General features: G+C 36.5%; 1 protein-coding gene across 3 annotated transcripts in view; it reads left to right on the top strand.

Annotated features, from left to right (window-relative positions):
- The window catches only part of Cadps2 (calcium dependent secretion activator 2), a 454,722-nt gene that overhangs the window by 333,135 nt on the left and 96,867 nt on the right, over window positions 1-24,720 (top strand). For 2 of the 3 annotated variants that reach the window (XM_042695975.1, XM_042695977.1), the window contains exons 14-17: window positions 6,395-6,496; window positions 10,198-10,261; window positions 13,200-13,323; window positions 15,434-15,454. In XM_042695975.1, coding sequence (XP_042551909.1) covers window positions 6,395-6,496; window positions 10,198-10,261; window positions 13,200-13,323; window positions 15,434-15,454 — 311 coding nt within the window. The remainder of the gene's footprint in view (window positions 1-6,394; window positions 6,497-10,197; window positions 10,262-13,199; window positions 13,324-15,433; window positions 15,455-24,720) is intronic. The other variant, XM_042695976.1, reaches the window with a different exon arrangement.

Raw genomic sequence — 24,720 nt, 5'->3', positions numbered from 1 at the left:
GCTCATCCAGACCAAGTCATGGTTTTTAAGTAGGAATTGTGAGGCTCTCCTATGACTAATTTTTGGAAATGTTGTTAAACATAGTTCAATAGATTTCATTATTAGTGTGCATCTCAGATGTGTTAATATTCAGTAGTTACAACATGAAACTTTGAGAGGATCCTGTAATTTGTTTTATTCAAAAGATATTGGGCAGTTTATTTTATATACTTGAATCATTTCTCAGAATCGTGGTCCCTTATTTCTTTTGGAAAATGTTTAACAGTAAGTAATATTTATGTAAATGTGTGCAAAATAAATGGTATTAGAACCACTAAAACTGTTTTTTATTTGTGTCATGACCTCTAAGGTATTTTTTGGTATTCTGTAGAAAGGAATCATAAAATGTGTGAACTACAAATGGTTTAAACACAGGAAGTAAAGCTACCACTCAAGTTTGTATCTGAATATTTAACGTTGACTCTTCATTAATGTGTTCTTTTTTGCCCAAATGCCATTCTATGATCCAGTTTAATCTCATTTTTCTCTTAGACCTTTCTTAAATCATAGTATTGAATAGGCATTAAAAACATCTTTGTCAGTTTAGAGTTTATGTTGTACTCACTGAAAAACTTGGTGCCTAAGACAAGATATCTATTATATGTAAGGAATTTGCTTTTTTTTTAAAATACCTTCATCTTTCATATTGATGAATAGCACAAATCCTTTAGGAGAGATTTTTTAAATTAATATATGTAACTTCATGAATTATGTCTGTGAATGTCTGCCTCTCAGAAAAAGCTCTGTGTGTGGCTTCTCTTAAAACTAAACAGGACTGGCTGGGAAGGTGGCTCAGTGGTAGAGCACTTGCCTTGCATGCTCGAGGCCCTGGGTTCTATTCCTCAGCACCACATAAGAAAAAAAAAGCCGGAAGTGGCGCTGTGGCTCATAGTAGAGTGCTAACCTTGAGCTGAAGAGCTGAGAGACAGCGCCCAGGCCCAGAGTTCAGGGCCCACGACCGGACCAAAAAAAAAAAAAAAACTAAACAGGACTGATTGGTATACATGGGGCTATGTTATGTGGTATTGGAAGAAGTGGGTTCTATTGTAAGAATTCTGATTTTGAATAATCTTTAAGGTTGTATATTCTTAAAATTCCAGCTACATAGGAGACAGAAGTAAGCAGATTATAGTCTGAGGTTGGCCTTGTACAAAAAAAAACTGTGAGACTCTCTCTGGAAAACTAAATCACAAGAGGCCACCCAGGAAACCACGCCCCAGTACTAGAATAATAGAACAACGAAAGCAAATCTTTGAAGTATAACAAACATAGAAATACTGCATTTGCCACTAGATAATCCCAGAAGGAAGTTCTCTGTCCTATCTGTTCTGATTTTATCTGTAGCTAAAAGAAGTATATCTACTTTTAATCATGTTTTATAATGTGTTCATTTCTTAAACTTCTTTCATAGAGGACTTCCCTTTTATTTGAAATCTTGTAACTTTAATAGCTGCAGATCCCAAGATAAAATGAAAATATCAAATCTTAGTCATTAGTTCTATCTGAATATTTAATTATCAGCCATAGGGTTAAACTCCAGTTAACACATAAATCAGAAATTGTTTGTGTTAGAATCTAAATAACCACTTTTTAACATAGTCTTTTTTTGATCAATATCAGTGGGGTGTGTGTGTGTGTGTGTGTGTGTGTGTGTGTGTGTGTGTGTGTGTGTGTGTGTGTGCACGCGTGCGCGCACGCACACGCAAGTACACATTTAGGGAAGATGCTCCCAGGTAAAGGAAACAGCACTTGGAAGGATCCTGAGGCTGCACATTCTTTCTGGGTAGTAGGGAAGAGGTTGGAGAGGATGAAGGGATAGGTGAGGGCAGATGGTCAGGGAGGAAGTAGAGATCACCACGTAAGGTCTAGGTAGATGATTATAAAGTCTTCAGCTTTCATACTGTGTCATCGTTACAGGGCCTTGAGTCCAGGAGATTTGCAATAAGACAGACGCATGTGCTTAAAGATGTCCTATATAGTGTGCTCCTAGTACTTGACAAAGAAAGGCCTAGAGAAGATGGAGAAAGCTGCAGTGGTACCCAGGATAGGATGGCTGGGTTCTGTGGAGTCATGCTGGAAGGGGTAGGAGGGAAGATGGTTGGGTTCTGTATCTGTTATCTGTTCTGGAACAAGACAGAGCCAATAGAAATTAATTTAAGCTGAGTTTATGTAAAATATAATTTTAAAGTCTTTGCTACTCTAAGTCTTCTGAAAATCACTATATTAGGTTTCTTTCAAGACTTCTAAAATTGCATATCTTGTAACATATGGGGAAATCTACAGAGAGCATCTTCAACTGAATTACTAAGTCTTTGAGAAGCACGCTTTAAATGTTACTGACTTTTAAGCTTCCACTTTAAATAAGTAATGTAGTTAATATCTATAATCAATGATGCTTGCAATCCTTTGAGCATTGTTGCTTCTCAGACACAGCTTTTGTGGTTTAGTAGGAGTTGTTTGTTTGTTTGTATTTTGGTCAGTCATGGGGTTTGAACTCTAGGTCTGGGTGCTGCCCCTGAGCTCTTCAGCTCAAGGCTAGCACTCTACCACTTGAGCTACAGTGCCACTTCTCGCTTTTTCTGCTTATGTGATACTGAAGAATTGAACCCAGAGCCTCATGCATGCGAGGCAAGCATTCTACCACTGAGCCACCTTCCCAACCCCTAATAGGACTTTTTGTTTTGGTCGGTTGTGGGGCTTGAACTCTGGGCTTGGGCACTGTCCCTGCGCTCTTCAGCTCAAGGTAAGCGCTCTACTACTTGAGCCACAGTGCTGCTTGCGGTTTTCTAGTGGTTTATTGGAGAGACAAGTCTCATGGACTTTCCTGCCTGGGCTGGCTTTGAACCATGATCCTCAGATCTCAGCCTCCTGAGTAGCTAGGATTACAGGCGTGAGCCACCAGCGCCCGGCTCCTAATAGGACTTTTTAATCTATGGGTTTTCTGGTTTTGGTTTGGTTTGGTTTTGATGGTTCTGGAGCTTGAACTCAGGGCCTGAGTGCTTTCTGAAGGCCCCTTGGTGCCCAAAGCTAGTGCTCTACCATTTGAGACATAGCACAACCTCCAGCTTTTTCTGAGTCATTTATTGAAGATAAGAGTTTAATAGACATTCCTACCCAGGCTGGCTTCCAACCATGATCCTCAGATCTCAGCCTGCTGAGTACCTAGGATTATAGGAGTGAGCCACTGGTGCCCAGCTAAGTTTCATTATTTCTTGTGAAAATAGGGGAGATAGATTAATACATGGTCACCAAGGGTACTGACTTTGGAATGTTAAAGATCCAGGTTCAAGTCCAAGTCCAGTCTTCAGCACTTCCCATCTGAGCTGTGTGACCTTGGAGAAATAACCTGATACTCAACATCCTCCTCTTTTGGATTCTAGAGACCAGACTGTTAGGAGCATTCTTTCTTATTCGGGTAGCGCTGTGCTATGTGCATCCTTAGAGTTCTGCAACTGATCATTGCTGTTTTTTGTTCGTTATGACAAGGAAAAAAAAAATGTTAGTTACACAGGACGTATTTGCCCTTACTGGCAAGAATTAGCACAGAAGAAACTTGGTGCTTTTAGAATTGATTGAAGCAAAGTTGCCAGTCATTCCCAATAATTAAAGTTACAAGTCTCCCTTATATACCTAACATTCAGAACCCTGTTTGCTACAAACAGTATGCTAATAAAGGCAAGAGTAGATGGTTGAATGCTGTCTTTAACCTGTCATAACTGTGCCAAGGGTAGTATTAAACCCAGTAGCTGATAGGCCGCCCATGTCTGTTGCTCTTACCTCAGTGGAACTTGGCACGAAAGTCCTACCCCCGACTTACCTTTTCTGCTCTTGGTTCCATCTGGTGAGGCAGGCAGCATACACCAGTGAGGTTTCATTTACCAGGGTTTCTTAGTCTCCCATTGTGAAGCATGATATCAACAGAAAACATCACTCAAATCTAACCAGATGGCACAGGCCAGACAGCTAAGCCAAAGCATCACCTCAGTCATCAGAATAATAGGATACATTTCTTGTTCTTTGTATTCTTAAAATCAAAGTTACATAGGCATGTTCAAAGAAAAGAAACCTATAGTACTTAGGATATAGGCTTTTATTGTTGTCTATAAAATAATAATAATAATAATATAATTTAGGCATTGTTTCTAAGTACCTAAGTGAGCAGATTAATCCAGATTAATGTTTTCATATGAATTTTATGATCGTTGTCAGTACTGATTTATAAGTTAGTCTAGATATTATGTTAAAATTTATTTGATGAAAACTGATTGTGAAATGGTATATGAAAAAACCCATTACTAAATTAATGAACAGAATTGAGATTAGGTCATAGTTTACTACTATATATAATATCTACATTGGCCTTTTCTTCTTTTCTGAAGGTATCCAAAAGACCAATATTTTGTCAGTAGTTTTTTTTCATAGTTAAAATGTGAAGTGCATTCCAATAGGATAAATATGATTGGTATGTTAATATGAATGTGAAATTAAATAAGTGGTACTTCTTGTTTAGAAATGAATTATGAGCCAGCCGTCAATGGCTCACACCTGTGATCCTAGCTACTCTGTAGGCTGAGATCTGAAGATCATGGTTTGAAGCCTGCCCTGGCAGGAAGGTCTCCGTGAGACTCTTACCTCCAGTTAACCACTCAAAAAGTGGAACTAGTGCTGTGGCTCAAGTGGTAGAGCTCTAGCCATGAGCACAGAGAGGCTCTAGGACAGCTCCCAGGCCCCAAATTTAAGCTGGGAAAAATAAAAGAATGAAAGAAAGAAAAGAAATGAATTATGAGTGTAAGAAATGTTTTCAAAGTATACTAACAGCATGTACATTTCTGAAGTAGCAAGTTGCTGAACTTTATTGCTTAAATTCTCATATTTAAATGATGCTCAGATAAAGCAAGAGGCCATCATGTCAATATGATTTAGGTAAAGCTTTAAAACTAGTTGCTTTTGTCCTAATTAACTAGTTAATAAGTCTCAGATTTGCATGAACACAGGTACATACATTTTTCTTTCTCTCTGTCTCTGTCTCTTTCTGTCTCTCACACACACACATAATATAGTAAGCAGCAAATAAGACTCTTTTTCCCAAAGTTATCTTAAGCATCTTTTGTTTGCTTTTAAAAATTTTCTTTCTATTTTATGTGTAAAATCAATACTTTGGGATAACTACACATCTTTGAAAATTGCAGTATATCTTTAAACAAATTAGCCAATAGGGTGAAAGTACCTGTTGTCAGTCATCAACTGCAAAAGACTTATTTGGTTGTTGAAGTACATAAAATGGTATTTAAATAAATGTAAGATGAATGTGTTTTTTTCTTGTGCTAATAAAGGCAGACAGCCTAAATCTGTGTGCTCGAATTTGTAGATGATTGCTAAATTTAATATATATATAAAATTGATAATTAAATTGATATATAACATGTTCAAAGTCCCTGCTATTATAATAGACATATTTATATTTTTATTCTAATCATAGTAAAAGAGCCACTTTTCATATGTACTTGTTAAAATCGTAATCAAAAATCATATTCTCCAAGAGGGATATTTAGTTAGAAATTTTTTTAGAGATCATAACTAGACCTTATAGTCTTTTTTTTTGGGGGGGGGGGGTCCAGTCGTGGGGCCTGAACTCTGGGCCTGGGCACTGTCCCTCAGCTCTTCAGCTCAAGGCTAGTGCTCTACCACTTGAGCCACAGTGCTACTTCCGGCTTTTTTTCTTTTTGCTTATGGGGTGCTGAGGAATTGAACCCAGGGCCTCATACATGCAAGGCAAGCGCTCTACCACTGAGCCACCTTCCCAGCCCCACTAGTCCTTATATTCTGTGTGAATTTCATTTTAATCTTTATTGGCCCTCATATTTAAATATACACAATATACAAATATACACAGCATTTCCTTACAGCAATGAAAATTAAATTTCTAATATCATGTTAGGTTAATTTTCATTTGGAAGACAAGCAGTTAAGATGTTGTAGCTTTCATTCAATGTATTTTTATAATATCCCCATTCAGGCACTATTCATTTAATTGGTCAAATGTTTGGTACCACTGTAAAACACTTTAACTGCCATTCTCAAGGACTAGACATTGTTTTCTGTGGATCTGGAAAATATTTATTGTCATCTCTTACTTTGAAGGTTGTCTGAAAGAGAATAATTCTATTCCATTCATTCTAGGTCAAAACATAAAGTAGGTGGCTGACTACAAATACCTCCACTAAATTTTTACCATGAACACCATTAATATGAACACTAGAGCTGTTCTTTGATTATTTGGCAATGTGTGTATGTAAAATCTATCAATATAAAGACTCTATCAATGTATGCTGCCGATTCCCATTTTATTTTTCAGGCCTGATGGAATTGGAACTGTTTCTGTGGAAGAAAAAGAAAGATTTGAAGAGATAAAAGAGAGACTTTCCTCCCTTCTAGAAAATCAGATAAGCCACTTCAGGTGTATATTTTGTTCTTTATTATCACTATTTGTCTTTTCGTATCCTGCTCAGTCCTCCATTCTCCTGTAAATTGATTATGATGTCTCCCTGCTACAGCTCCATAGTTATCAGTAGTCCCACATCATCTGCTCAGTACTATTTTCGGTTCTTCTCAAACTGTACTGATCCAGTGCTGCTGCACTAAAAATCCAAGTAGGAATTTATAGACATTAAAGTGATTCTAAATTGTATAGGTAAATGGAAAATTAATTAAAATAATGTTTCTAAAGGACACGATTAAAGTACTGCTGTTAGCTGACTTCAAGATGTATAAAGCAATAGTAACTCATAGATGGATCTCAAATGAGAGTCTGGAAGTAAACTCACACATATATGAAGTCTAGTGATTTTCAATCACGACACAATGGGAACTTGCAAATTGTACTTTTTCTTTTCAACAAATGATGCTAGAACTATAAGCTACCTATGAGCAGACTACCTAGAAGCAGTAGACCTAGAAATTTTCGGTGCCCTTCAGCTAAGCAAACATACTCTAATAATATACAAAAATTATGATTTTATGATTGAGGAAATGATTAACTTGAACTTCATTAAAATTAAAATCCTTTGATTTTTCCAGTGACATTATTAAAGGAATAAGAAATCAAAGTAAGAAATACTCACACAATACATATCTCACACAAGAATTGTATTCAGAAAATATGAAACTCTTAAAATCTAAATATAAAAATGAATCGCTCCAATTAAAATTTTTAATAGATACCTCATCAAAGACATATGATGAAAAAAGATATATGAAATATCATTACCCAATATAGAAATATGCCTTAAATCTATGATTAGAGTCAGGTGTGGTAGTACATACCTGTAATCCAAATACTTGAGAGGCTGAGAGGCAGCAAGACCAAAAGCTCAAGGCCAGATTGGATTACATAAGAAGTCCCTGTCTAAAAAAATAAAAAAGAAAGAAAACACAACAAAACCTGTGTAGGTACCACCATGTACCTATTGACATAACTAAAAAATTCAAAGCAATAGCAGCAAAATACTTGAGCATAGCAAACGTTGGAATATATGTGGAGAACTGTAGTGTTCAAGGGCTTATTGTGATAGGAATGTAATATACCATCCACTTTGGAAACTTTGTCTAGCAAAATTTTAAAAGGTTAGATATCTATGATAAATAGGGGCTAGGAATTTTACCAGGAAAAATGAAAGCCTATGTCTACATGAGAAGACATCCTTTGGGGTTAGAAACTAGACTGCGTAATGGCTTCACAAGGGTAAACATACATCAGAATTTCACTAAAATACATGATTTAAATGTATATCACCCCTACAAACCTATCTTTAAAAAAAGATGCTAAGGGCCAGTAGAGCGCTTACCTCCCGTGTGGGAAGCCTTCTATTCTCTCTCCAGCACTGCAAAAAATAATAAGAAAAGTAAAATAATAAGAAAAAGTAATGCTAAGGGTTTCTCTTCATAGTGGGAAGTTAGTAGGATAAAACTGGGAAATGGAGACATGAAAATATTAGAGTGCAATTTAGGAATATGAGATTTAAATGTAAAAAGAGTCAGCTGGAATTTGACTGTTTTATCTTAAGAGTAGAATTTACTTGGGCTAGGATGACGCATTATGAAGGACTTAGAGTTTTTCATTAAAAAAAGCATATTAGAGTTTCCTCTTTAGGCATATATAATTTTGATAACAAATAAGTGCTGTATTTAAAAATAGATACAGAAAAGGAAATACTTCACCATAAAACAGGACTATATAAACAGGTTTATATAATCTAGAAAGTTAATGTACCAAAGTAAGAATGTTGTTGACTTCAGTTTTTTCAGCTAAACTATTAAACGTGGTTAAACCTTATTTATTAATTGAATGTTTTCCAATTTGTTTTGCTGGGTAAAGACCTATCAGAGTGGTTACAAACCCAAAATATTTATCCTGAAAGGTAGAACAAAATGATCTCTTTCTTGGAAAACTTGTTTTGTAAAGATTAATTAAGCTTCTGTGTAGTTATTTTCTGTACTTTATTGATTCAGGATTACTTGTCCTCTGTAAATGTGCTGAATTATTTACACATCGTGGGCAGCTAATGCTAATTCTGAACATACCCAGTGGGACCTCAGAGCCCTGTAATCTGGGGATCAGTAACATTCCATTCAGAAAATGTGTCACCCACAGGTTCATGGAAATAAACAATGCAAAAGACAATGGATGGATTATGCAAATACACTGAAAAGATTAAGCAGGGGGAGGGACCAACAAGAACCCAATTTGTGATTTATTTAAAAGTGGATTAAGCCTATAGTATACAAAATGATTAAAGCTACTTTGCTAATTTGCTAATGCTCTAGAAAGCAAAGAGAAAACTCTATTAAAATAAATTGGTTGAGGGGAATAGGCTACAGAGGCCAGATTCAGTAGGGACATTTTTAATAGCAAATAAAATGGCAAGTATATTATTCTGAAGGAAGAAAAACGGCGAGGGGAAGTATGTAAATATTCTTGGCCTTCATTTGTGACTTTTTCTGTGACTAGTGCAGTTTTTATGGAGATAAAACCGAATCCTCAGGTCAATACCACTCAACAAATACTTGCTTTTAAAATGAAGGGAGGAGGAAGTAACAAAATCTTTTTTTCTTTTCTTTAAAATTGGTTTTGTGAAACAAACAACTTAGAACACGTGTGTTTCTCATGGAAACATGTTCAAATTTCTGTATGAAAAAAATAATTTCTTTATTATATCTGAGAAAAATGACCACTAAGCCCCTGCATAAATGAAAAGGCCTTCAAGATAAGTAAACTTCTTATCCAGTCATTAGTTTGCAGATGTCTGAGGTAGAGCCAGGGGATATAGCCTGAGGACAGCCAGGAGCCCATATTATAGACATAGGGAGATTGCTGCAGGACTGGAAGATGTGTTTGGCTGAATCTGATTCAACAAAGCGAGGGTCTCCAGCAGAATAAAAGGGCTCTGGTGTTCAGTGTTCTTTAAGTGGAAACTGACCTGAAGAAGGACTCGCTCATCAAGAGCAGAAACCTGTTACTGCTCTGTGGCAGCCATCTTTAAGAGCAATGCACTTACACCCCATCTGACCCTCATTGCAGAGCATTCCCCGTGATGTGCCCTGCATTTTTTGCTATGTAATGGGACTCTATGGGCCTAGAAATACTTGGGATAAATGCCTTTGCTGATGGAAGCAATTCGCAGGATTCCCATGTGTCATGTGGGGAGATAGGAGAATCTCAACATCATGGTAACTAAGCAAGTGTCAGTCAAAGGCAGAGCTGGAACTTTGCTGGTCTCTGAAGTTGTGGATATAGCCAATGCTTCCAGTTCCAACCACACATGTGTAAGAGAAATGCTAAAACTTAAGTAAGAAATCACTAATTATTGCATATTAATCATTCCTTTCCATGTGAGTGTGAAATTTTTTTATCAATTATGTTTTTGGTACAAACAACATTAAAACTGTAGAACTACTTTTTTTTTTAACTCATAGTGCCATTATACTTTTAAGGCTTTGAAATCAAGGGCTAGGGCAATATTGGCAGAGGAAATTTTCCTGGATGATTTGATGTTGTTTAAATTTCTGTTCATGTTTCTCTACTACTGCCAATATGGTAAGTGGAATGGTTGAGCTCTTGAATATTAAATGGTGTTTTTCTTCTTTCTTTTGTTTTCAAAGATACTGTTTTCCCTTTGGACGTCCTGAAGGTGCTCTAAAAGCTACACTTTCCTTGCTTGAAAGGGTATGTTTGAACATTACAAATAATACTTACACTCTCAGTTGCTCTGTATGTTGCTTGTGGAACTAAGCAGCCTCTAGTCTTCTCTTGCTACTACATTCACGTTCTATCTCTTGTGGCTTTTTCTCCCTATCCTGGCCTCATACTATGGCATCATTGGGGAACTATCCATTTTTCCATCTTTTTTTTTCTCTCATGAAATAAGGTCTTTTTATTTTTAGTTAATAATCACATCTTTTCAGACTTCACAGTTTTCTTCTAGTATCCTCTCAACTTTATTTGTGATTATTTATTTACTTATGGTATGTATCTATTTGCCTGTCATAATCCTTATGCCTGAAAATTTATGATTTAATATGCACAAACATAGTTCTTTTGTTTAGAGTTCACTTTAGAATTTCTTACTCCAAAAGAGAAAAAGAATCTCTTACTCCAATTTATGTGTTGCTTTAAATAAGTTCTACAATGAATTGAGGATATACATTTCTCCCACAGAAATAGATGGCAAATGAGATCTTAATTCCATGCTACAAATTGTTGTAAAATGAAAGTTGTTTACATCTGTTTTTGAGGCCATTGCGATTTGAAAGGGAAGTGGCTTTTTCTTCTAGCAATCTATTCATATGCTGGTTATATGCTAATAGTAAAATGAGGTGTTTTCTACTGCTTTCAATATCAGAATTAAAAGGAATTACCAGACATCATATATAACACATGACTTTATTACCCTTGTCCTGATTTATTGACTCATTTTTGTCTATTTTTCGGCCATATTAACTTTTGAGTTTACACTATTTGCTAGAGTCACTATGAAAAGCAGAAAAGAAAGATGTTATGCAGATAGTACAACTCCATTTCAATTACTTTCAGATTGGGAGATTAGATAGGTAGGTAGATATGTAGACGGACAGACAGACAGACAGATAGATAGATCTAAATCAGTCAGTCTGTAGATAAATCCATCTTTGTTTTATTTGAATATTTGTTCTATTAAAAGGAACATGTTACCCAGTTTTTTCCATTTCATCTTGTTCTTTAAGGTATAGTGAACAAAATAAAACCCATAAAGATTGCATTACTTTTTAGAATTGCATCCTGTCATGGGTGCTGAGGGCAGCCCGGCTGAATCCTGGTTTCCATGGCAGAGCCTCCCTCCTCCTCCCAGCAGGGAAGAATTAGTGACAGTGGAGATGCCCTTGTGCCCTGCAGTGACAGGTAGCAAGATGACAGTGACCTGTATTCCAGTTATAACCACTAATCACATCTCCTTCTGAATTGAGAGAGAGATGTTAAAGGCCATTTTTTCTTTTAAAAAAATTGTTTCTTAATGACAACTTAGAAAAATACAATGAAATCTGTATGTGAATTTTTAATACCTATAATACTTGGAAGAACACAGAAGTAGGAGACAGAGGTTGCTGACCGTTTTTGCATGTGCCAGCCCTTTCACTTTGTCAGGAAAGAGGATTCAGTATTTTTCATTCCAAATTAAGGTTCCAGGCTCTGAGATAATACAAGATATTACTGAATTTAAAACTTAGACTTCCCCTCTGAGGTAGACATATGCAGTCTAACTTCTAGTTGCTATTTCTTCTACTTCAAGTTTGTCACACAGGAAGACTCATTGCCAAGCTCATAACTTATGGAACAAGGGGAATTTTCATGTTAAAGTTTAGTCAAAATCATATTTAACATAATAGTATATGTTTAATGCCTGTACATAGTTTACTGTGCTCAAAAGAATTTTCTAGACTATTGGGGCATCTCAGGTGCAGTTAAAGCACCAAATTTATATGAGAATAATGTAAGAGATAATTGAAATTTCCAGGGGATGAACATTTTTAAATGATAGAACTTTGCTGTTCTCAAGAATGAATCTTACCTAAATAATTTTTTTAGGATTATCAAGGGTCACCAATCCTGGGAAGACTGAAAGAGCTAGAGGTTGTAGAATTTTTCAAGAAAAAAACCAGACTGAAACATACCATATTCTTTCAATATAAAAAAGGAGTAGAATACTCACAGTTCTTAACAAAGCATTGTCTTGCTCATATTAACATTTTCCCATGCATTTTTACCCTTTGAATGTAAACAATATATGAAAAATGGCATTAAATAATTCAAAAAAATAGTTTGGCTAATAGTATTGTTAGCAGTTTTATCACTAAGAAAGTTTGAATGGTAATTGTTGAGGAATCATTATAAAGCATTATATTAAATTTTAGCTGTTAGATACCATTTTATTTGTTCCTTGCCAATAAGAAAATTTGCTAAGGAAAAATAAATTCTAAGAGCAAATTTTAAGAAACTGACAAAGAATATTCTGCTATTTTCTTCAAAATTATAGAAAGTTACCATTTATTTTAACATCTTATAATCTATAGACATTTAGTTTACTAAAACAAAAAGTTTGCTTCTTCTCTTTTCAGAAAATTGTGATCACTGAAGTTTAAACAGATTAGTGCTTTTGATTTTTTAGAGAGCTAAAAAATTATGCCAGTTCTTAATAAAAAAATGTAAAATGTTTCTAATATATTACTCAAAATAACTAGGGCTTTTAAATGAAGGATGTGTAAGATAAACTTTATTTCTTGTCCCAAGAATTGTAAGCTAGATCTAAAACAGCTGCTCTAATGGTGTCCTGAGTCCCTGGAGGAAAAGTGACAGTCACACTGAATGGTAGCCTGGCCTATAAGAGATTTTGATGTGTACAAATGAGGCTTAGACAGGAGGAGCCAAGATTGCAGGATTAGGTTCCCAGTTGTGAAGCACCAACTCATTACTTTTCCCCAAGTTACTGCAGACCCCTCCCCTATTCTTAGGAATAATCAGGTCTAGTCCAATTGATGGGGATTTTGTTTTTATTTTTAATATTTATGCAACATCTGTCTTTTCTGTGTGTGTGTCTGTGTTTCCCCACCCCTCACCTCTCTCTCCGTAGGTTTTAATGAAAGATATTGCCACTCCCATACCAGCAGAAGAGGTGAAAAAAGTGGTCAGAAAATGTCTCGAGAAAGCTGCCTTGATCAATTACACTAGACTCACAGAATATGCCAAAATAGAAGGTCAGTGCAGTGAGCAATTGCCGAAGTGGCCGTGAGCGCCAACAATGCCTATTAACTGAATTTTCTATAAGAAGGCCTCTCCTTTCCTGAACAATCCTGTTCCATGGCAAAGGGAAATGTCTCATTAAAATCTCAGCTGGTGAACTGAAGAGCTTTTTCCTATTCATTGCTTTAATATGCCTCCTGGGACTCTGCTTGAATGAAAGACCCAGGATTCGTGCTTAAGTTGTCCTTTGTTCTTATTTTGAGTTTTCAAGAAACCAAAAGGTGTTTTCATGGGTTGTATTTTTTGACATTACTGTAAGTATTTCTAACATTTAAACTATGGGCTGTGGTTCCTTTCCTGATCAGTATCAGGATAGCATTATGTAATTTTACTTTCTGCTCTGTACTTCCACTCAGAGAAGGAAGAAACTTGTTGATTATTGAAAGGGCTCACGTAAACCCACAGAACTTCCTGCAGCTTTTAATTGCTTGTAGTATATTGATGCATTTGAAAGATTAGATCTCTTGAGAGGACTGTGCACTTTTTTCTCTTTCTTCGCGTTTTATTCATTAAGGATACTGATATTTAAAATGTGTTGAGATAAGTAGACTGGAATTTAAGGCAAACCTGCAAACTCAGCTTTTATGTATCAGTCTTTGGGTTGCTTTTTTAAGTTAATAGAAAAGCCTTCAAATTCTTGACTCAAATTACCACAAAACTGGCTTATACAATGCAAGCAGCATTACTGGGGGGAAGGAGGGAAGGAAAAAGTTTGCAGTTAAAGTTAAATGCTTAGATCTGAAAATAAAAATCAAGTTGTCTTTTAGAAAATTGTTAGTAACTAATGCAAAATGTGTTTAATGAATTATAAATTTATGAAGTAGTTGATATTAGGTTCATTTTTTATAAAAAAAAAAAAATTACCCAGTGAAAACCCCTGATTATAATTGTTTGGGTTATCATTCCCTTTTTTTACCTCTCCAGATCTGGTCAAGCACTCTAACAAGCATGTGATAACCATCCTCCTGAGTGATTAACAAAAAAGCCATCTCATCACTATAGCAACCAATATTATATCACGAGAATAACAACATGAAGCCTCCTTAGTTACCAGTTTAACATCATTAATTATGATATCACGTTGTGTTAAAGTGAAAGCAATGAACATTAGATCATTTGAGGAAAGTAGAAGATAAACGCTTTGGTTTCTAGTTTTGAATACTCATTCAAATTATTTTCATGTTTTGGGAGTACTGACAGTTCTGAACACAGATGGAAAAGATGGGCATGTTAAAGCCTTTTACAGAGGAAAAAGTTTAATATGCTTTTGTACAGATGTTATATACTCTGTTCAAAAACACAGCAAGAATCCTCTTATTCTTAACTGACTTAGCTATTTTTTATTATTATGTACAAGAATACTTAAAAGGTAGGCAGTATATTTCCCTGTGTATCTCTTTATAAAAAACATGGAGTCCATTTTTAAACAAATAGGGAAATTTCTTTTATTTGGAAATATCAAACTAAGCCTGCTCTAGGAAAACGTCTATAGTAGGAGAGGGGCCAGGGGATCCATCTACTCTTTGATTTCTAGTCTACTGTGCCAGTATTCCCAAAAATGGATCCTAGCAATTGACTCAAGAAGAAGTTTCCAGCCATCTCATTTCACAATTACAAAATAAGGGCTGGGGAGGTGGCTCAGTGGTCGAGGGCTTGACTTGCATGAATGAGGACCTGGGTTTGATTCCTCAGCACCACATAAGCAGAAAAGGCCCGAAGTAGTGCTGTGGCTCAAGTGGTAGAGCCCTTGCCTTGAGCTGAAGAGCTCAGGGACAGCGCCCAGGCCCAGAGTTCAGTCCCCATGACCAACAGCAACAACAAAAATTACCAAATAATAGCAGATAACTGAGGAAAAACTTCTATTCATGTTCACCATATATTACCTTTCTCTTCGATTTTAGAAGTGCTTTCATTTTGTATTCAGGATTAGACCATGACACACTCAAATTTTAAATTAGAAGTAGAGGGGTGACCTAATTTTCTTTGCCAGTCTGGCCATCTTCAGTGCATGAACAGCATGGTAGACATTGTTTTTCTCCTAAATTCTCTTTTCTTATGTTTTAGGCCCAGCAGACAAGGAATCAGGTAATTAACATTTCTGCATGCATGTACCATGGTTTCCAATGTGGTGCTGTGACTTTTTAAAAGCCATTTTATTGAGATATAATTGACATACAAAAGTCTGCATGGATTTAACGTATATAACTTGATATGTTTAGAAATAAATGTGTAGCCATGAAATCAGCAGTAGAATTTATGAAGTTAGCCTATCAGTTCCAAAGCTTCCCCTACTTCCTTTCTTTATTATTGCTACTGATAGTTATTATCATTATGTGCTGAAAATAAAACAATGTAAGATATTTTCTAGCAAGTGTTAAGCATACAGTGGATGGACTGCTACACTGGAGATCTATGGGACTCCTGAGACTTCGTTTATGATTAGTATCTGCCTGTTTCCTCCTTACCTAGCAATTACTCTACTTATCTGAAGTTTGACAGAATTAGATTGTTCTTGTAAATGGTGTCATGAGGTATCTGTACTATTGTATCTGATTTATTTTGCATAGAGTGATGTCTTCTGCATTTATTCATGTCACAAGTGGCAGAATTTGCTTCTTTTTCTAAGGCAAAACAATATTCCATTGTTTGCATATCCAAGTTTCCTTATCTGTTCGTCCATCCATGGGCATTTGAGTTGTTTTTTATATCTTTGTTATTATAAATAATGCTACAATGAATGTGGAAAAGCATGAATATTTCAGAGATTCTGATTGCCTTCGGTTGTATGGCAGAATTGAGATTGCCAAATCCTTTTGTTGGTGGGCTTTTTCAAGAATCCCCGTACTGTTTTCCACAGTGTTTTTCCAATTTACATTCCCACCAAAAGTAATAAAGGTTCTCTGTTCTTCACCTTTTTGCTGAACAGTTGGTATGTTTCTAGAGAGTTGTTTTTAGGACTATGCATCCTGACCAGTGTGAGGTAATCCTTCATTTTGCTTTTGATTTGCATTTTCTTGAAGATCATTGATGCCAAGCATTCTTTATATATGCTAGGAAACTGCTGGCCATTGTTTAAGAAATATCTAATTCAGTTCTTTTACACATTTACATCAGTTGTTTTTCCATTGAATTTCAGGAGTTCATTATATTGTTCAGCTATTAACCCTTTGTGAGATGGATGGTTTGCATACAACTTCTGTCATTCTCTAAATTGCCTTTTGTTTGTGTTGAATTTGTTTTTATTGCTTATACGCTATTTTGCTAGTAGTAGAAAGCCTTTCCTTTTCAGGATACCTGTTAGATCATTTCCACTAGGATACTGAAAATGCTTGGACTCTTTCAGAACTATTACTGATGTTCTGTAGAGAAAATGCAAGCCATTTATCTCTGTGAAAGTTCAGCAATATTTTCATGTGAATTGAAAAGCAAGAAACCTGAGGCTACATTAATGCTATGCATTATGTTTTAAGCATGGGCACTAATCTTGTTTGGAAGTGCTTGCCAATATGTGAAGGGCTCTCACAAAGACAAGACCATATTCCTTTATCACTCTTGTAAAATAACATGAGAGTAAAAAAAGCATACTTGTTATCAAATAAAAGTAGGCAGTTCATAACTCTGAAAGTTGCTAATGATACAACTAAGCAAAGGTTATAAAATTACTTTCTTAGGAAATTGCCAGAAAATAATTTTTGATGGATCTCTGGAATTTTATAGGTCTTCATTGCTCATCTGTTATCATAGTGGTAGCTACAATTTAACTCTGTGTTATTTTTTGTTTCTGGTGGATCTGCCTCCTCTTGAGGTCCTTGTAGTCATGGTCCCTAATGGCTCTGTACTTACAGCCAGCTCTGGGTCTTCTGACAAAGATAGGGCTCCTAACTTTGGAAGGAGGCCAAAGGTTAGTTAGTTCCTTCTGAAAACAACAGAGCAGGAGACAAGTGATGAACCTTTCTAGTCCTAGTTTCCTCATTTGAGTCCTGTTTGCATGCAGTATTATAGACAAATTTGCCTGGGTTGTTTTTGTGTTTGTCAGGCAGTATCATTTACAATCAGGACCAAACACTCAGAGCATGAAAAAGGGAAAGAAAGTAATCTTACAATGATTGCTAATGCACTTTAAAAATAACTAGAAAGAGACTGCCTTCTCATCTTTGACATCCCATTACAATAGCATCAATCTTCTACATGTGAAACTCACAATCTGTTTGGGGCATTTTATACCTCACGATATTGCCGCTGTGAAAATATATTGTTATTGTCCTTGTTTACAAACAAGAAGTCCACCTGGGAGTATAGATTCACCTGGTCCCTTACCTTTGGAGTTCTGCTCTTCTGCTCTGAAATAGTCATGGGTCAACCATTAACCTTGTACAGCCTTGTACAACCATAAGCCTGTAGAATTGCCCCATTCAGCCAAAGAGAGGAAGGAAGAGAAAAGCTCTCCTCACTTACTTTGCTTCCCTAGCTAAAAGTCTTCCCCACACTCCTACTTAGCATCTATAGCAACCACTCACGGTAGCAACTCTAATTAAATCCGTATTGAGAAAAGAGAAGATTAAGGAAATGCTTATCTCAGTGGAAGAATGCTCCAAAGTATTTCAGAGTTTTTCAGAAATGCAATTGCATCCTTCCAGTTGCATTCAATAGTTGGTTACCTGTTCAACGCGACTACCTACTGACCATCCTTGTTAAGGGCTGCTTTTGAACATGGGTAAAAATAAGACTATAAAGTATATGTTTAAGAGCTCAAATGTTTGATGTTTTTTTTTCAAATGATAGACTTCTGAGCTGTTATCCTACCTTTTTTATTTATTTTTTTGTCAAGATGGAATACAAAGGGGTTACAGTTACATAAGTAAGATCATAAGTACATCTCTTGTCAAACTTGTTATCCTTCCCTCACTTTCCTCCCTCTTTCCCTCCCCGTCCAATGCCCCCACACGCAAGTTGTATAGATCATTTCCAACATATTGTCTTGTACCGCTGTTGCATTGGTTCCCCACTTTTCCTTTCTCTCACCATTCTGTTGTTCCCCCCTCCTTTCCCTAATTCAGATAAATGTATATACAATACAAAATCAAGACATGTTGTGATTTTTTTCCTCCTATGAACTGCCTGTGTACCAAGGAGGTTTTCTGCTTATATCATTCATTCTTTAACAACCTCACTAAATAGATGTTTTACAGAGGCGTAGCTAAGAAAGACCTCAGGGAAAAAGTTAGAAACTTACACAGGACTGTGCATGAAAACTCAGCAGACCTGAGATTCACACTGTGGCTCTCAGACCCCAGAGTTCTCCACATACTCTACCTGTTGCTGTACTTCCAAAGACTGTAATGACAGCCAAAGCAAGGGTTCATATTTGTACATAGGCTTCAAAGATGTTATTAGTTATTTAATAAATATTATGACCAGCATCATTCTAAGCAGTTTATGAATCAACTTACTTTTCCTTGTACTATTTTTTATTATTACCATTATTCCTTTTTCAGGAAAAAAATGAGAAAAAGTGGTATATAGCCTGTGTATAGTCACATAAGTCTGTCTACTTCCATCCTCTGTCTTTTACCTTCTTGAAAATTTGCTCTTGAAGTCATTTCATTTGAATTCATTTCATTTTGAATTCATTTCATTAGCTCTTGAACTCATTACATTGTTTCCATAGGTCTCATAATATCAAGAGGTCAAATGATTAAAATTTGCAGCTTCCCTCTTAACCCAGATGAACATTCATCCTGTTGTCATCTGGAATGCTAGCTCCACTAGGAAAAGGGATTTGGCATTTTAATAATTGCAACATCCACAGTGCTGAGAAAAGTGCATATTTGGTACCTGGTAAATGTATATGTTAAACAAACAAATGAGTTTCTGGCATATTCGTGGGGTCAATTACAGTGGAAAGAACATCTGTAAATTGGTAAGCAGCTTTTTAAGCAAAGACTAGATCGTTAAAATATAGGCAAAAATAGAACCAGTAGAAAATAACTAGATTGGAAAAAAAACGGGCTATGGTTACATGTACGTTAAGCGAAAGCACTGATTGTGGACAGGGAAGTCAGAGATTACAGATACAGTTACATTAAGCACTAAGTAATCCATCCTCTTGCAGTTGTTTTAGAATACAGCATGCATGCGCCCACATGCTCTTCCATTCTTATCTTCCAGTCTTCATGCTCATCATCATCACAAATGTTCAGAATCAAGGGATTTAAAACATTAGTAATGGGTTAAACAAATGACCTTTCTTAAATACCCTCTTTCCTTCTTGGTAACTATTTGCTGATAGCTCATTTTTAGAACTTAAAATTTCTAGAAAGCAACTCTTTTTTTAATTTGGGGGTCAAAAAATACTATTTGATTGAATTGGCTTTTTTTTAGTACTAATAAGAAGTGTCACTGAAATTCAGAATGACACTGAAACTTTACTCAGTCTTTGTTCTTTTTTGTTTTGTTTTGGTGCCAAGGCTTGAACTTAGGACCAGGGCACTGTCCTGTAATTTTCTTTGCTCACCAGTAGAGCCATGGCTCTATTTACGTTTTTGTTTTTGTTTTGGTAGTTAATTGGAGATAAGAGTCTCACTGACTTTCCTGCCTGGGCTGGTTTCAACCATAATCCTCAGATCTCAGCCTCCTGAGTAGCAAGGATTACAGGCATGACCCATTGGCACCCAGATATGCAACAGACACACACACACACACACACACACACACACACACACACTACTGGCCTTTTTTTCTCCACCTTGTGAATGACAGGTGTGAGCCACTATGATTGGCTGAATTCATTATTTAGTCCAAAGTACTTCTTACAGTCAAAAATAGCAGTAATACATTCTTACAACATTCTCTGGGAACTCCTAGAAGTGACATGTCAACATGATTCACATCAAGAAGCAGGAAGAGCTCCTTGGAGTTGGCCTTGACCTGGGCTTACTTGTATAGACTTGGCACAGAGGCTCCCTGTGAATTTAAAAATGCGGGGTACAATGAACAAAGGGTAGCAGCGATAGGGCAGAAGAGTCTTCGTGAAGAGAGGAGCTTTCTCAGCCATCTGGTTGCCAGGTTTCCCAGCACTAAGTCCCAATGCACTCATTTTCAGAGGCTCAGTTGAACAGGACAGAGAAGCTTTCCCAGGGGACCAGAGTGCTTACTTTCTTTGAGAAGTTACACTTGTGACAGTCCTTACGTCATTAGGATGTGTGTACCATCTGGGTGGCATTTTAATTTAGCACTACATTGTGAAATGATAGTGATAAATAATAAATAAACAGAATCTGTCCTGCTTAAGAACTACTGTGTCTGAATGCATAGTATGTATACAAGATGGTGTACTTGATGAAGGCGTTCCTCTGCAGTTATTGGTTTCTTAGTACTGCTTCTCAGATAGTATAACTGTATTCTCTCATCAAAGTCTGATGTGTTCACTGATAAATTTGTGTTAATTTTTGATTGCTTGATGTTACCATGATAAATTTAGTGATAAGCTCCAAATCCTGCATCCCTTAAGCATTTGGCAACACTTTGTAGAAAATGATTTGTACATTAAAGGAAAGTGAACTTTCACCCAAAAGAAACCAACAGGTAGTTAAAGAATTTCTTTTTTGGGGGGGCATGGGGGTCCAGTCATGGGGCCTGAACTCTGGGCCTGTGTGCTGTCCCTCAGCTCTTCAGCTCAAGGCTAGTGCTCTACCACTCGAGCCACAGCACCACTTCTGGCTTTTTTCTTTTTTTTTGCTTATGTGGTGCTGAGGAGTCGAACTCAGGGCCTCAGGCATGCAAGGTAAGCACTCTACCACTGAGCTACCTTCCCAGCCCAAGTTAAAGAATTTCTATCTGGCTTTTTGGATGGTTTATCAGAGACAGTGGGACATTAGACAAGTAATAAAATACCTGCTGCTAGATTACCTGCTGGTTAGGGGAAAGGTCCGTAGATGTAGTTTCTGACTCTAAAATATGGAGGATTACTGTCTTTTGAGAAAGTCATATAATTAAGTCTTTGAGAGCTTTTTGTCCTTTAAAGCCATATTTTATGCATTATCACACAATGCAATGATTTAATCTTTATGATCATGTAGATATTCTATGGTGGATAGAATATGTCATAAATTACTTTGACTCCATTATCTAATTGGTTATCATTGAAGTTCTAAATATGAGCTATTATTTATTAATAGTATTTATCAATATGATGGTTTAGGCGTCTTTAATACTACTTCCTGGCCCCATGATTAACTTTTTCTATTCAATGTACATGCAAGAAAGTATCAAGACTATATTCCATTTTAGTACTATATAAGTAATACTCTTTGTTAATTTTCATATTTTATGTGGAGTGAATGAGGACTACTTATTATGTTTATTTCACCTTAGCTTTTCTCTTATCCACTCTTAACCTTCTGAAAAAATAATGCCATACTATGTACTTTCTGTTCACCACAGAAAGTCTTACATATCAAAAGCTGTTTGTGGAGGCATAATAAGCTAGGGCTGCAGACATGATTAACTAGAAATTGCATATGAAGACATCATTTTTCACAGAGCCTTTAAACTCTGTGTCTCTGTGCAGAGGACTATCTGAACTGTGTGCTGTGGCCCAGTTGCTCTTGCATACTCAAATAACTAGCCAAGCATCTGAGAAGGCAGATGAGGACAGGAGGAACATCCTTTTATACCCCCAAACAACACGATAATTTGTCCCTAAATTACCTACAGCTTTAGGGATCAGAGGAAAGAATCATGGAACTGTCACCCTCAGACAGACTGTGGAGGTGCATAAGAACCTTTGTGCCGGGCTGGGAAGGTGGCTCAGTGGTAGAGTGCATGCCTTGCATGAATGAGGCCCTGGGTTCGATTCCTCAGCACCACATAAGCAAAAAGAAAAAAGCTGGAAGTGGCGCTATGGCTCAAGTGGTAGAGCACTAGCCTTGAGCTGAAGAGCTGAGGGACAGCGTCTAGGCCCAGAGTTCAGGCCCCACGACTGGACCCCAAAAAAAAAAAATTTGTGCCTCTCTGCTCCAAAACTATCTCTGTATATGCATTTCTTTGACATCATTTCTGCTTGGTTTCAGTAAACTTGGGGAAAGCAATGGTGTGTGGTTTTCCACTTTGAACCCTTGAAAGCACTTCATGCTGCCTCTATTTTTGACATTTTACCCCTTATAATGGAACAAATCTCTCCGGCACTGACTCATTTGTCATGCCTCTGTGGAGGTGTTCTGTGACCTCAGCAAGTAATACTTTTCCTTGTTCTACCATCTTTCCTCATGAGTCATCCATCCTGCCCTTTTGTTGTAACACAGTTGTATTTATTTATTGTACAGTATGAGTTGTGACAGATAAGGACAGCCTCAATCCATGTTGATTATAGATAAACCCCAATATAAAAATTGAATTGAATTGAATTTGATCTCAAACAATGGCCCCTCTCTAAGTGAGAAATTGGTGTGACATTTATTTAAATGACACATATGCTAGGATATTTGAGGACAGTCTCACCTGTCAACTTAGACGTTGATAGTTTTCAGTTTTCTAGCTCTTTTGCTACCTTCCCTTTCTTCAGCTTCCCAGGCCAAAGGAGGAGAAGGTTTCCTTTTCAAAACCAAGTCACTGTCCTATAATGTTGATCCCCGTTCTCCCTACTTCCTTCTGGATGGATTCCATTCCATTATGAAGCTCTTCTTTCTCCTGTGCTTGCACCTCTATCTTCTTTCTAGCTCTTTCCTTTCCATCTGTAAACATGGTATTACCCTAAAACTGTGCTTATCTTGAACTCTACATCTTCTTCCAACTGCCCTCTAAAGAATATATATTCTCACCTTTATTTTCTTCGCCTTCATTTCTCATGTCACAAATAGGTGTTATCTAATCTTGCCAATCTGCCTGGTGGATGAATTTGACTAGTCTAGATGGAAGAAGACAGAATGGGAGGGAGAGAGGTTTAAAAATTATTTTCCTGATGGTGCTCAATGGTAGCATGCCTGCCTAGAATGTACAATCTCTAGTACAAAGGTGGGGGGGGGAGATTCTGGTACATTCTGTCTTTTCCTATCCCTTCGTTGGCTTTGACAGTCAATGCCAGTAAAATTGGTGGCACTAGGCCAGATTTCCAATATCAGAAAACAATATTAAGATGAGTGCCAACTCTGCTGCAGGGAGATGTTGATGAAAATAAGAATGGGCTGAGGAATCACCTCTTTACCACCACATCCCCAAGGTAAATGGAGTTCAACCCAAGGAGACTGTGTCCAGGTACTGCTGCTGTGAATATAGTAGACTAAAGGTGATTCTCTGTCCTTAGCAGTTGTGTGCTAATTGATTAACAGTAATAGCAATAATCAGTATATAACTCTGTATTTCTTGAGGCTGTCAATCCCAATGTTTAAGCTCTCTGCTGTGTAGACTCCAGCAAAGGTCATGACCAGGGCCATCCCGTTATCCCATTCTCAATGACTCCAAATGCTGAGCTCTTATGCCTCAAGAACCAGACTACTGAAGAATAATTTTTTAAAAGACATTAAACAAAATTCCCTCTACTAGTGGGATAGATGAGGCAAGTATTCAAATTGAGCTCAATATCTCAATGGAATAAGGAAGATTCTAGAAGGAGAGTATACAAAGAAGGCTAAACTTATGTAGGAAAGAAAGAGATAAGATTTCCAATAAAAAAGAAGAGATGAAAATAAATGTGTATACTAGAGGAAAGTAACTGGAGACACAAGATATATTGAAAATAACAGACAGATATTGTAAGGAAATATTAAAAAAAGTCCAGTTGAAATTGACATGTGCCTGAAGTATTATATGTGCGTTAAAATCAGCACAAGAAAAATAATTCAAATGGGTCAGTAAGCTTTAAAGAAACTGAAATAGTTATCAAAGAGCTCTCCCTAAATCCTTAAGCTAAGTTGGTGTGTGGGAAGTAAGAAACATTAATTTTTATTCAAAATAATTGCACAAAATGAGAAAGAAGTCAAAGCTGGCTCATTTATTTCATTTCATTCAAGATGAATATCATCTTCATCCTCAAGCCTGATAAATAGATAATATAACAAGAGAATTGTCATAGGCCTGTTTTATTATAGTTTGCATGTTTCCTAAATATCACAAGAGCATAAACAATGATGCATTTGGAAAATAACATACTATTAACAAGGGATCTTGTCCCAGATATATGAGTGGTTTAACATAAGAAAACTAACCAAATTCAAAGAAAATTCATGAGGTCAATAGATGCAAAGAAAGCAACAGATCAATACTCATATACATTTAAAATTGTGATAGACATATACATAGTAAAAATAAAATATTTTTTTAAACTGTGATGGGATTCCAACTCCATTCAGGGATTC

Source organism: Dipodomys spectabilis, unplaced genomic scaffold (assembly GCF_019054845.1).
Source record: "Dipodomys spectabilis isolate Male_0828 unplaced genomic scaffold, ASM1905484v1 ptg000197l, whole genome shotgun sequence".
NCBI lineage: Eukaryota > Metazoa > Chordata > Mammalia > Rodentia > Heteromyidae > Dipodomys > Dipodomys spectabilis.
The sequence above is the reverse complement of the archived record's forward strand: the minus strand, read 5'-3'. Positions and strand labels throughout refer to the sequence as shown.